The sequence below is a fragment of the Tasmannia lanceolata genome, unplaced genomic scaffold (genome assembly GCF_043159265.1).
Source record: "Tasmannia lanceolata isolate RefF3 unplaced genomic scaffold, GAP_Taslan_0.1 ptg000018l, whole genome shotgun sequence".
Lineage (NCBI taxonomy): Eukaryota > Viridiplantae > Streptophyta > Magnoliopsida > Canellales > Winteraceae > Tasmannia > Tasmannia lanceolata.
The window spans coordinates 11523755-11536899 of NW_027518695.1; the positions used below are offsets into that span (position 1 = coordinate 11523755).

The window sequence follows — 13145 nt, forward strand, 5'->3', positions numbered from 1 at the left end:
ACATCCCAGGAGACTCCCAGAGGTGTCTCTTAGCTAATAATGTATGGTGTCTCCCTTGTCCTCTCCTTAGGATATTTAAGTCAAGATCCACAAACTGGTGGAATTTTTCTCGGATTCTCTCTCTCTCTCTCTCTCTCTCTCTCTCTCTCTCTCTCTCTCTATATATATATATATATATATATATATATATATATAGAGAGAGAGAGAGAGAGAGAGAGAGAGAGAGAGAGGAAAGTGAAGCTACACCGCCGGTGTAGCTAACTTAGCTACACCACCGGCTTAAAATACAATGGGCCCACATTGTTTTGGTGATCCAAAGAATTCATTTGATTGGCCCTCACATAGATAGGGTGTCCACAAAAAATCAGATCCATAGGATCATCCCAACCCTACGATTTGTGGAGGCAAAAATGAATGTGTAAAAACCTTCACAAATTTGTCCATTTTTGCCTCCACAGTTTGAAGGGTTGGGATGATCCTATGGAGCTGATTTTTGGTGGACACCCTATCTATGTGAGGGCCAATCAAATGAATGGTTTGGATCACCAAAACAATGTGGGCCCACTATATTTTAAGCCGGTGGTGTAGCTAAGTTAGCTACACCGGCGGTGTAGCTTCACTTTCCTCATATGAGCTAGAGCTCAGCGTGCGCTAGAGCTTAGAATACCCCATCTCCCATAGTTGTTTGACTCATCCAACCCATTCATTCTATAACACCTCACATCAATATGGTATTCTTAAGAAACCATCTCCAAACCATAATCCTAACCATTCGATCTATAGGAGCGTAATTTCTAGCCACTCATTTTAAACGTCCACAAATCATAACCCTAAACATAAACCATAACCATAACTATAACCTATAAAATTAATGAGTTGGATCCCAACCAACTATTATATATATGGTTTGTGAGCTCTAGCAGGCTGAGCTGTTGACAACCAAACACCACTTAATACTAATTCTCCAAGGTAAGCTCCAGGAAAATCCAATGCTTCAAGGGGTATCTATGCTGTATGTAGAGACTTAGTCGACACAATTGAGGTTGGTATGGTCGTTGGAGAGAGAGAGAGAGTCTTCAACCCACCCAACCGCTTGATATATTATTATTTAAAATGAATAATTAACTAAATTTTATGATATCAGTAATTATTACTAGTGCAGGAATTAGTCTTAAACTCTTAATACAACATCGTTGAATCCGGCAAATTTGTGAGGTCTGACCCAGATAGATACTTTTCTTGTTAATCTCACCACAGGCGGCAAAAACCTGTAACCTCTTCAATCCAAACAATTCCCATTCATTCATTTACAGAACAACAACAACAAGAAGAAGAAAAAGAAGAAGAGTTGCATGGAACTATGGTTAGATAGTGCTCTTCTATAGCACAAGACTTCAGCTTTTGTCATGCCGATCCCATGGACACGCCTGTTTGTGTGGTTGTGGCTTTGTATACTCAGTGCTCACCTTGTCTCTGGCAATACCAACCCCAAAGATGGTAAACTTGACGTGCTTTAATTTCTTCACACTTCCTTTCTTCTCTATGATTTAATGAAATTGGGTTTTTGTTTCTCTTCCTTTTTTTTTTTATAGAAGAAACATATGTTTCTGTTTTTTTACTGTTTTCTTATTATTTCTCTTTCAATTTAGTTAGTCTTTCTCTATCTAATTGGGTATCTCCCTCTGTGTAACAGACACGAGAGATTCTGTTCTCTTTTGATTTAGTTAGCCTTTCTCTTTTTAAATGGGTATCTCTCTGTCTGCAAGAAATACAGAAGAGATGATCTTTTCTTTTCTTTTCTCTTTTGATTGATCTAATCCAACCCACATACTGCTATTTTGGGATGAGTATTCAGTTAGTTTTGTTCTCTCAATCTGTTTGCAAATGCCCATGTCTCATCTACTACTAGTAGTCTAGTAGAATTTTGCATGTAGAACAAAACAAGGACAAATGAATCCCATCTGTTTGCACAAAGCCAACGCAAAACCCGAATTTCTTTGTTTATCAAGCTAAGAGGAACCTTGGATCATCCATAGTGTTACAACAAAAAGTAGGCCAAGGAGAATCAGAATTGAAACCCAAAAAAAAAAGAAGAAAAAAAGAGCCATGAATTTGGCACTGAGGCCTTGGTTCAGACCCGATGATTTTATTAGAGAAATCCAATGGAGAAGGACCCAAACAGGCTCACAAGACAAAGAACAGAAAAATTCTAAGAAACAATCTATCCTTAAGAATGAAGACAGGGAATCCCAGCTCTGTTTGGTTGCTTGTGGATGGGTGGGAGATTAGGAGAAGAAGAAGTCAATGGGAGATCAAAAGGAGATTAAAAGAAGATCAGTCAACGGGGAGATTAGGAGAGGATGTAGGGAAGGTTGTTTGGTTGCTTAAGATTTGTGGGTGATCTCCCAGACGTCTTCTCAACTCTATCTCCCCAATATTTTCTCCTCAAATTTCTACGTTTTGGTAAAATTTGGGGAGCGAATTTAGAGGGCGCCACATCACCTGACCGGCTCCCGACAACCCCGGTGGTCAAAGACCCCAAAATAGCTAAAATGGCGACCAAACAACCTTCGGCAAATTAGGAGAAGATCATTCCCCCATATTTTTCTCAAAAATAAGTAACCAAACAGAGTAGGCTATCTCGTTACTCCTTTTTGCCTCTAGGCAGATCTCTCTGATAGAAGAGTCGTTGGATTGGTCTGGTTCTGACAAGCTTCATTAGCCATGAGTGTTTATCTTATTCAAAATTGTTATGAAAAACCCCTCTTCAATGGTGATCTGCAATTTCAATGGCAAGGCAAAACGGAAGAACCAAACACAAGCAAACATACAAAGACACAAAGGTTTATGTGGTTCAAAGCCTACATCCACGGCAGAGGCGATGAGAAAATCCACTATAAGAACAAGAGATTACAAGAGAAGATCAGTATCTCTCACCAAACCCACAAGAAACCCTAATACACCTTTTTCCCCGAGCTCTCAACCCTCTTCACAAAGAGAAGAAAACGAAAATAATCCCTAAAACCCCTTTATCTAAAGCGGGCCAAAACTTATTCTATTCGGGCCGAAATCACTTTAAAATGGGCCGGGCCAAATGGTTGGTGGTGAATAAACACACCACATCCGGGTTGCACACAACATTTCGGACCCCAACCGGTTTGAATTCAAGACAACCCACTCAACAAAAATCATGGAAAGTCCCAACATCATATCATTCTATTGCACAGTTTTGCCTCCAAATTTATAAGCAATTCTGCAACCCATTTCGATTGTAAGGCCTTGAGAGTGAATGGAAGAGGAACAAACATGAGTTTACCTGTTTATCTCTATTCTATAATAATAATAATAATAATAATAATATTCTGATACAATGAACTAATAAACGGATAACTTTTGCAGCTGCTGCACTCAATTCTCTGAAGCAACCATGGCAGAACACACCACCGAGTTGGGGAAATTCAAATGATCCTTGCGGTGGGGCATGGACAGGAGTCAACTGCAGCAATTCCAGGGTGATTGGATTGTGGGTATCTTTTGTGTTTGTTTATATGTTTCAATTCATTGATGTGTTGTGTTATTCTCTTGGCCTGTCTATTCCTCTCCCCAATAAAACTACTTTTTGGTGTTTACAGGACACTACCAAACATGGGCATCAAAGGGGTTTTGAGTGGAGACATTGGACAACTGGACCAATTGACATCCTTGTGAGTTTGGTTCTTCTTCTATTAGTTCTAAATACTATTGCTGCTGCTTTAGGATGCAAGAGTTTCTAGGACTTTGAGTGGTGCTGTTTTAAATAGGGTCCACATATGTATTACGAAAATTTTAAACCATTAAGTCATTAGAGGGTATTTTAGTCCAAAATATTAGGTTTGAAGCACAAAATAGGAAGATCTGTGAAAACATTTTGAATAAGAATCAGGAAGATAAAATGACCAGATTGAATCATAAATCATAAGATTTCCTGGTCTTAGTTTAAAAGCACAAGACCAAATAAGATTTGATTACTTGGTCTTGATGGAACATACTAAATTTTGGTGTATGTAAGATGGAAAAGAATTCTTAGTATTCTAACTTCACTCAATATTTCAGTCATATCCCTTAACTACAATGCAAAAAAAAATGACCATTATTAATGCATATTTTTACCAAATAAGTTTCAAGTCAGTAGTGAATATATTTCGGTAGGATTGGAATAAAAATCATTTGATGTTAACAAAACTGCATGCAACTATAACTAATAGTGGAAGCAGAAATATTAGTTGCGTTTGTGATTTTAGCTCTCTTTTGATGCCCTCATTAGTATGTTCTTATTTGATCTGTGCCTGCTATACTGAATCTCTCTGCACTGCAGGGACCTGTCTTTCAACAAATTCACTGGTACTCTCACTCCAGCAATAGGGAATCTAAAGGAGCTAACTATCCTGTAAGATCCTGATTCCAGTCAATGTATTGATTACACAATGCCAATCAATATATGGGCAAATGGCATCTCCCCATGTTTAATCATTAATGAAACTTACTGACACAACTTGAATCAATTTATTTTCTCTTGCAGGATCCTGGTGGGTTGCGGATTCACTGGTAAAATCCCACAAGAAATAGGCCAACTATCAAATCTCACATTCTTGTAAGACCTTGAAACATTGCAGTCTCTGTAATGCATAATATATCATATGATAGAAGCCTTGACCCATCTAACAGAGATCTAATTACCTTGATTGAACTCTATCTCAGGGCTCTAAATTCAAACAGCTTCACCGGAGAAATACCTGCAACTTTGGGTTCGCTTTCTAATCTTTACTGGCTGGACCTGGCCGAGAATCAGCTAACTGGAACTATCCCTGTATCGACACCAACCACCCCCGGCTTGGACCAACTTCATATGGCAAATCACTTGTAAGTGTTCTAAGTTTGTTCACGCCCCTCACGAAAAAGGAGTAATTCCATCTGGGTATCATTGCACAATTATTAGTATTTGGAGCAAACACAATGAAACTACTTACATTTATACAAATGATTTTTTGAATTTATGCTTTGTCCAGCCATTTCAACAAGAACCAGCTGTCCGGCAACATTTCAGCCAAGCTTTTTAGCACCGAAATGGTGCTGCTACACATGTGAGTTGCTACAGACAAATTGTTCTCCTGCTTTCGTTTTTCACTATCTCACTTGGATACTTTTGTTTCTCTGCTGGCAGACTATTTGATTCGAATCAATTAAGTGGGGAGATCCCAACCACAGTGGGACTTGTACAAACCCTTGAGATTATGTGAGTGACCTACCATATCTGTTTACTTAACCAACTCACTCAATTTTGGTTCTACGAACTGGGTAATTACATGTAACTTTCCCTTGTTGCAACAGTCGGCTTGATAGGAATTCTCTTAGTGGTGTAGTCCCTTCCACCATTAGCAACCTTACGAGGATCAACGAACTGTGAGCATTCCTTTGAACAGTCACCATCTGTACATGCTATGCTTTTCAATGTCGGCTTTACTAATGCCTCTTTCATATCTCTTTCAGGCATTTGGCGAACAATCAGCTGATAGGCCCGGTACCAAACCTGACCACACTGAGCTCCCTAAATTATGTGTAAGATAATGTTTATAAATGATTAAATAACATCAACTCTATGTTATTCAAAAAGAAAAAAAATAATTCCAACTCTAACAGCTTAAGATTTTGGAGTAATTGGTTGTTTCATAGATAAGGAGCTCTAACAGCTCCCATAAATCAAATCTCGTCGTGTTTAAAATGCGGATACGACGCGGAACGCGGCCGAGAAAAATCCTTGTTGACTCGGCGCGGACGTTATATATATATATATATATATATATATATATATATATATATATATATATATATATATATATATATATATATATATATATATATAACGAAAAGAATAAGTATCAAAGAAACAACATTTATAATTATCATCGTAAACTAAATCTTTAGTGATATGAATCATATATTTCTGCAAAAAAAGTAATACATTTAGGGACATGATGCATTCAACCATTTTTCTTCCCCGGGCCACCCCCTTGTAGTGTAAAAGAGTAATCATAAATGCACTAGAGTGGGCTGGCCCAAGGAAGAAACAGGGGCGGGTATATCACTTATATTATTTTTATCATGGATGGTGAAAAACATATATAGGCAATATTAAACATTGAACCACAAAATATTACACATTATTGGGTACTATGATTGTATGTTTGGAGTTATTTTCCAGTGTGTAAGGAGACCCAAATATAAGTCTATCAAATCAATGGACGGTTTTGATAATTGCACTAACCCAGCTTGCCTTTTCTTTTTTAATTTGCTTGTGAGAGTTTTTTGGAAATGTAATAACATTTTGACATCTGTTATTTAATAAAACACAGGATGAGTCATTATCAGTAGCCTAAAAGATATAGGGAAATGATACATCTGGCCCCTTTCCTTCTTTGGTCCACCCCCTTGTAGTGTAAAATGATAGCCATAAATACTGTAGAGGAGTCTGGCCCAGGAAAGAAAAGGGGGTGAATATATCACTTCCCAATAGGTTAATGATGGCAGGTGAGAGAGAGGATGTGATAAAGCATGCCAGTTGTACCCCACCTATTCCTCCTACTTAGCTTTAAGTTTACTCTATTCTTTCTCCACATCTTACACGTATAATAAAGCAAGTCAGATTGCATTTACTCGAGATAAGTCTTCGATTTGGCCAAACCCAGCCCGACTCGGCCCGGACTCACCGGGTTTTTAAACACTTAAAATCTGACAATTTGAACAGTGTCTGCTAGTTCTTCTCTAATCATTAGACTGATGCCATGGACTCTTCTCCAGGGACTTGAGCAACAATTCATTCGATGCATCAGAAGCTCCTACCTGGTTTTCAACCATACCATCTCTCACTACTCTGTGAGTTTTCAACTTGCGCATTTAGAATTTTGGGATGGCAGAATTTGTACATACTAACCCACCTCACCCTCTTATTGCTGGATGGTGCAGGGTCATGGAAAATGGGAAACTTAGTGGACAGATACCGCAAAATCTGTTCAACTCTCCACAACTAGAGCAAGTGTAAGTTAGTGTAATGGAAAAAAACAACGATAAAACGATTGAATAACACTTCCAGTTTATCAAATCGTATGCTAATTTGATTCTAATAAATTTGTAACAGGCAACTAATGGGCAACTCATTCAATGGCACTCTTGACATGGGCAATAACATCAGCCCACAGCTGACACTTGTTGATTTGAGAGACAACAGTATCTCATCTGTTACCGTGGGTACTGGATACACAAACACTTTAGAGTGAGAGCATATTTACAAACCAGCTTTTCGTATGTGTATGTGAGGTTTAAGCATATTGGTTGTGTTCTTCTTTTGCTCATATGTATGTTATGTTTCTTTCAATTTCAATCAATGGATTGCAGACTTCGTGGTAACCCAGTTTGTAGTCAGCTCATTCAGTACTGCCACCTTCAACAACAACAACAAAGTGCATATTCAACCCCAATTAATTGTGGTTCCGGATCATGTTCCACAGAGCAGAGTGTTAACCCTGAGAACTGTGAATGTGCCTATCCATATGAAGGACAAATGATTTTCAGAGCACCTTTTTTCAGTGACTTGTCCAACTCCACCAGATTCAAATTACTGGAACAGAAACTGTGGACAGCACTTGGTCTAAGTCCTGGTTCGGTGTCGCTTCAGAACATCGTTTTCAACAGCGATGGCTATCTTCAGGTTCAGCTGAAACTCTTCCCTGCCAGTGGTCAATACTTTAACTATACAGAAATAGGGAGAATTGGGTTTGATCTAACCTCTCAAAATTTTAAGCCTCCCAACGAGTTTGGACCTTGCATTTTCATTGCATCTCCGTATGTTTTTCAAGGTACTTTATACTCCTTTCTTTTCGAAGTAAGAGAATTTGAATGATTCCCATTTCTCATAACATATTATTGTTTCTTTTCAACAGGAAGAAAAGTAACTTCAATAAGTACAGGCGTTATTATTGGGATAGCAATTGGTTGTGCTCTTTTGGTCCTCGGGCTCCTGGGTGTAGGAATCTATGCACTCCGTCAAAAGAAGCGGGCAGAAAGAGCAATCGAACTAAGCAAACCTTTTGGTAATGTCTACAAAAAAAAAAAAAAAACTTGAAGGAAATATTATGATTACAATTTATATCGTCTGATACATCAACATATGTTTTAATGGGTCACAGCAACCTAAAGAGTTTGTTTCCTTTAAGTCTTGAATGGGCTCAAAAGTGAGTTGAATATTCATGAGAAGAGAATTAAAAATTCATACTCAAACAAGAATTCACCCAAGTTTAAACTGAGCTGACTTAAGGCACAGATTTGGGTGGGTCAATGATTGACCTGAGGAGTTTCTAAACACTGGAATCGAACAGTATTTTCTTTTTATGAGTTCAAAAATTCCAAGCTGAAATTCGACTTTGTTAGAGTTCTAGAGTACCCAATTTGGTTTTCTTTGAGCTTTCACATTAACTGACATGTTGGTGATTTCTTCAAAACTAAACTTTGCTTTTAAACTGTTATGGCATTCCAGCATCTTGGGGGCCAACTGGTAAAGACAGTGGAGGTGCACCGCAATTAAAGGGAGCCAGATGGTTTTCTTTTGATGAACTCAAAAAATGCACCAACAGTTTCTCAGAAAACAATGAGATTGGTTCTGGAGGTTACGGCAAGGTGATCCTTTTCTTTGCAAATCCTTGCTTAACAGCTTATGAAATAATTCTTCAAGTTCTTATTAGTATGGCTTGTTTTCTTTTGTCATTAGGTTTATAGAGGAATGGTTCCGGGGGGTCAAATGGTGGCAATCAAAAGATCACAGCAAGGAGCCATGCAAGGCGTATCCGAGTTTAAGAATGAAATTGAATTGCTTTCTAGGGTTCATCACAAGAACCTTGTTAGTCTTATAGGCTTTTGCTTTGAGCAAGGGGAGCAGATGCTGGTCTATGAATTTATCCCAAATGGAACACTTAGGGAGAGCTTGTCTGGTGAGTAATCTTTAACACGTTTAAAAGAGAAAATTTTCCTTCTCAGCTTTCATCTTTGTCTTGAGTGGTTCAGCAATGTTGCTTAAATCGTTGATTGTAGGGAGAAGTGGCATCTATCTGGACTGGAAGAAGAGACTTAGGATTGCTCTAAGCTCAGCTAGAGGTCTATCTTATCTCCATGAGCTCGCTAATCCTCCGATAATTCATAGAGACGTCAAGACTACCAACATTCTTTTAGATGAAAATCTAACTGCCAAGGTTGCTGATTTTGGCCTGTCAAAGCTTGTATCAGACAGCGGAAAGGGACACGTTTCTACTCAAGTTAAAGGCACATTGGTAAGAATTTCAGCCAAACTCATCAAACCTCGCCGTTATTTACTGCTGGCAAACAGTACTCATTCTGTGTGGTCTCCCCATGGAGTGTTGCCGAAGTTTTATCACCGAACTCTTATTGTTCTTGGCGAATCTTAATCACAGATTTCTTAATCAATAGAGCACGACATGAGTCAGTAATCTGGAAAGTTTTCATCCTCAAAATTCCAATACTTTAGGATTCACTACGACACTTGTAAATCTCTTTTATCTTGTTTTTTTTTTAAATTGCTACTGTAACAATTTTACAATTATCATATGTTTTGAGTTTATCGATTTTAAGCGTAATTTTTTGTATGGAAATAAAACATTATATTGATTAAACCTACTAAAATTCTCAATACATTACCCGTTATAACAATTATTAAAATAAATTGGTGAACCCACGAATCCTTTTTTTTTTTTTTTTTTGAGGTTAGCCAAATCCTACACTCATTACTCATGTCCGATTCCGACACTGGTACTCATCCTCGTCCTCATGCAACATAGCTGAGTACCTGATCAAGTGTTTTTCGTTACATGATCATGACAAAAAAATTAACCAAGATCATGATCAAGTCAAGTTGACCTGGCCTATTTCTCTCTAGTTAAGTAGAATTCTTAACCAGTTGGGCATTTGATCACATTCTAAATATTATCTAGGACTCCCTCTGTGAACTTCTGGTTGGTTTCCTCTGAATGAAATCTCATTTCCTTTGAAAAAATATATATTATCTAGGACTGCGAACTTCCACCTGATTTATTGTTCTGTCTATGCCGATCTGGTTGCAGGGTTATCTGGATCCTGAATATTACATGACTCAACAACTGACAGAAAAGAGTGATGTCTATAGCTTCGGGGTGGTTATGCTCGAGCTGATAACTGCTAAGCAACCGATAGAGAAGGGAAAGTATATTGTCCGTGAGGTGCGAATGGTAATGAATAAAAATGAAGAACTTTATGGCTTGAAGGAGATAATGGATCCTGCCATCCGCAACGCAACCAATCTCATAGGATTTGGTAGGTTTTTAGAGTTGGCCATGCAATGTGTTGAAGAATCAGCTGCCGACCGTCCTACAATGAGTGATCTCGTGAAGGAAATTGAAACTATATTGCAGAACGATGGGATGAACTCAAACAACACTTCTGCCTCTTCATCAGCTACGGACTTTGGATCTTCAAAGGGGCCTCTACCCCATCCTTACAATGAACCTTTGCCAAGAAAGGATGAAAAAAGTGATCCCTTCGACTATAGTGGTGGTTACACATTTCCATCCAGCATTGAACCCAAGTAGGATTTTTACACATTTTTTTTGTCATTTTCAATTTCAGTTGTTTTCCTTTTTATTTTACTCAATATCTGTAATATTTGTTGAATTCTACTGCTGAATGAAGACTGAGCAAGCCGAAAATGCCGCTCTATTGTATTTTCGTGCCCCTCATAAAAAGCTAATTTCTGTTTACCATAATCCCGTATGACATGTGATCCTATCAGGAATGTGAAACAACCAGTTACTCCAAAAGCTTAAGCTGATGGAGATGGCGTTATTTAATCTTTTATACTTTAACAAGGAAGGATATGGATACGAAGAAGAACAGGCCGATTCTTTGGCGCTGTTTACATGGCTTAATTTCACCATTTAATGTGCTTTTTAGTCTTTATTTTTCTTCAACAAATATGTCACCAGTCACAACTGCCTATGACATGAATCAACAACATCAGGGGATCTAAACAGGACTATTAAAAGAACAGGGATGATGTCATGAAATAAGCAATCTCTGTCCCTTTTTCTACTGCCTTTGCATTTTATAACAGTAAAATTTCCAAGAAATAGTTGGAGTAATCATCAGTATCGCACAACTTTTTTCTATAATTTAAGAACATGTGTTCTTCTCTGTACATGTCAATCAATCCAAAGCATCCAATTGGCAGTTGTAATGCTTGAAAACAATTAACATTCTGTAATGCTTTTCTAAGACGAAAAAGATTTTGACTTGAGCAAAATGATCTCAAGCGACGCGAATGGAGACTCATCTAATACCATTGCGTGGTAACCCTGGAAGGGCTGGTATCGGGGGTGTTATCCGGGACCATTTCGCGAATATCTTTATGACTTTCTCGGGGCCACTGGAGGACTGCGACGCGAATGAAGCGGAGGTGTCGGCTCTCTTGTTTGGTTTGCAGTGGTACGCCCTGAATGATCTCGGACCCCTCATTGCTGAAGGAGACTCATCTAATACCATTGCGTGGGCTGGTAACAAAGCTTGTGGCCCTTGGTGTCTCGCTTTCAAGATTGATGAGATCAAGGATTTTGTGGCATCTATTCGACCTGTGCTCAAGCATACTCGTAAATCGGGTAATGATATTGCGGATGGGCTTGCCAAGGATGGAGTGGATCGCGACTCTTTGCTACTCTCCTCTAATACAGTGTTGTAAATATTTTTTTGGGTTTTTGTGGCCCTCTTATGGGTGGGGCCTTTTCGCTTTGTCATTGTTGATCTTGGGGATGTCTCGTCCCTTTGTACTCTCTCTCATATAATGCAATTTTCGTTACCTCTTCAAAAAAAAAATCTCAAGCCATTAAAAATTCTAAATTTTTTAAAGGAGAAGAGACTGCCCTAGTCTTAATATTTCTACACAAATAATCCAACCATGCAATGCCACATTTTCCCTTCTGAAACCAATTCTGCTATACCATGACTCATCTAATGTCTAGTTCCATCCCCTTTCTACTGAACTCTAATGGTAGAAGTGGTAGCTCTGTTTTGTCAAAACTCCATCAGAAAACTTCAGGGAATACCATTGCACACTCTCTCAGCATTTTCTACTGCTTTTGATGGTGAATTGCCCCTGAGCAGACAGAATTAAATAGGGATTAACAGGAGAAGAATTTGTAAAATTATTAGGCAGATACATGTCAAAAGTCAACTTTACTTCATTGATTTGCTATCCATTGTGCATTGAGAGAACTAGAATTGCAGCCACTCTTGTCCCTCTTCGTGATCCAAGGGAGATCAGGGCTATGTGGTACCAAGTTTAGGATAGAAAATTCAGTCCATAAGGACTTGGATTGATCAAATTCAACACCGCCCCTGTTTGGATGCACCACGGTGTCCTAGTAGAGTAGTGGGTTAGTAGTCAGCTGGTATAATAGTGTGGTAAGTAGTCAACTGATTTCATCATCTGCTTGGCTCCCTTCAACAATTCTGCTCCCTAACACCATTTTGGGTTCCAAAACATTTCAGGCCACTAAATACTTGTTACAGGCAGAGATGAATGACATAATATGGACTCTTTTGACAAATGTTGGTTGTCAATGGTGGATTAGTAGTCTTTTGTAGAAGAGAGAGACAGAGAGAGAGAGGCGATAAATACCACAACTCTACTACCAAAGAACTATATTTTTAAAAGTTTATTCATTATAGAGTTAAAAGGGGGCCACCTCAGCAGACAAAGGATTCACAAGTAGAATAATCAGCAAGTAGAGAGAGGGGGCCACTAAGTAGAAAACTACTTAGTAAAGTTTTCTAAAATGTACAACCAAACCGACAAAAAACATAAAAACCAGCTGGGTGCAACCGCATAACCCCCAGCTAGCTTCGGCCCTACTTGTTTTTTATTTTGAGAAGAATTGTGAGTCCAAAACTGTTTATTAGACTCATAATTAAACGTAAATTTGAGTCCAATAATCAATTTTGGACTCACAATCGGTTCTCAAAATCCAGAACAAACAGGGCCTTCTTCTCTTTCTATAGGCAAAATATCATCAGTTGAA

The 13145-nt window shown here is 38.4% G+C and overlaps 2 protein-coding genes across 2 annotated transcripts; both read left to right on the forward strand.

Annotated features, from left to right (window-relative positions):
• Window positions 1-1131: 1131 nt before the first annotated feature.
• LOC143851836 (leucine-rich repeat receptor protein kinase HPCA1-like) lies at window positions 1132-10838 on the forward strand. The gene is made up of 19 exons (XM_077361329.1): window positions 1132-1497; window positions 3400-3523; window positions 3633-3704; window positions 4355-4426; window positions 4559-4630; window positions 4738-4899; window positions 5046-5120; window positions 5201-5272; window positions 5368-5439; window positions 5527-5595; window positions 6835-6909; window positions 7000-7071; window positions 7172-7306; window positions 7429-7889; window positions 7974-8123; window positions 8567-8706; window positions 8798-9017; window positions 9118-9353; window positions 10161-10838. Exons 1-19 carry the CDS (start codon window positions 1407-1409, stop codon window positions 10662-10664), a joined length of 2874 nt encoding a protein of 957 aa, XP_077217444.1. The 5' UTR covers window positions 1132-1406; the 3' UTR covers window positions 10665-10838.
• A 554-nt stretch (window positions 10839-11392) lies between these two features.
• Window positions 11393-11806, forward strand: LOC143850051 (uncharacterized). Its single transcript, XM_077359373.1, has one exon. It carries the CDS (start codon window positions 11393-11395, stop codon window positions 11804-11806), a length of 414 nt encoding a protein of 137 aa, XP_077215488.1.
• The last annotated feature ends 1339 nt before the right edge of the window (window positions 11807-13145 follow it).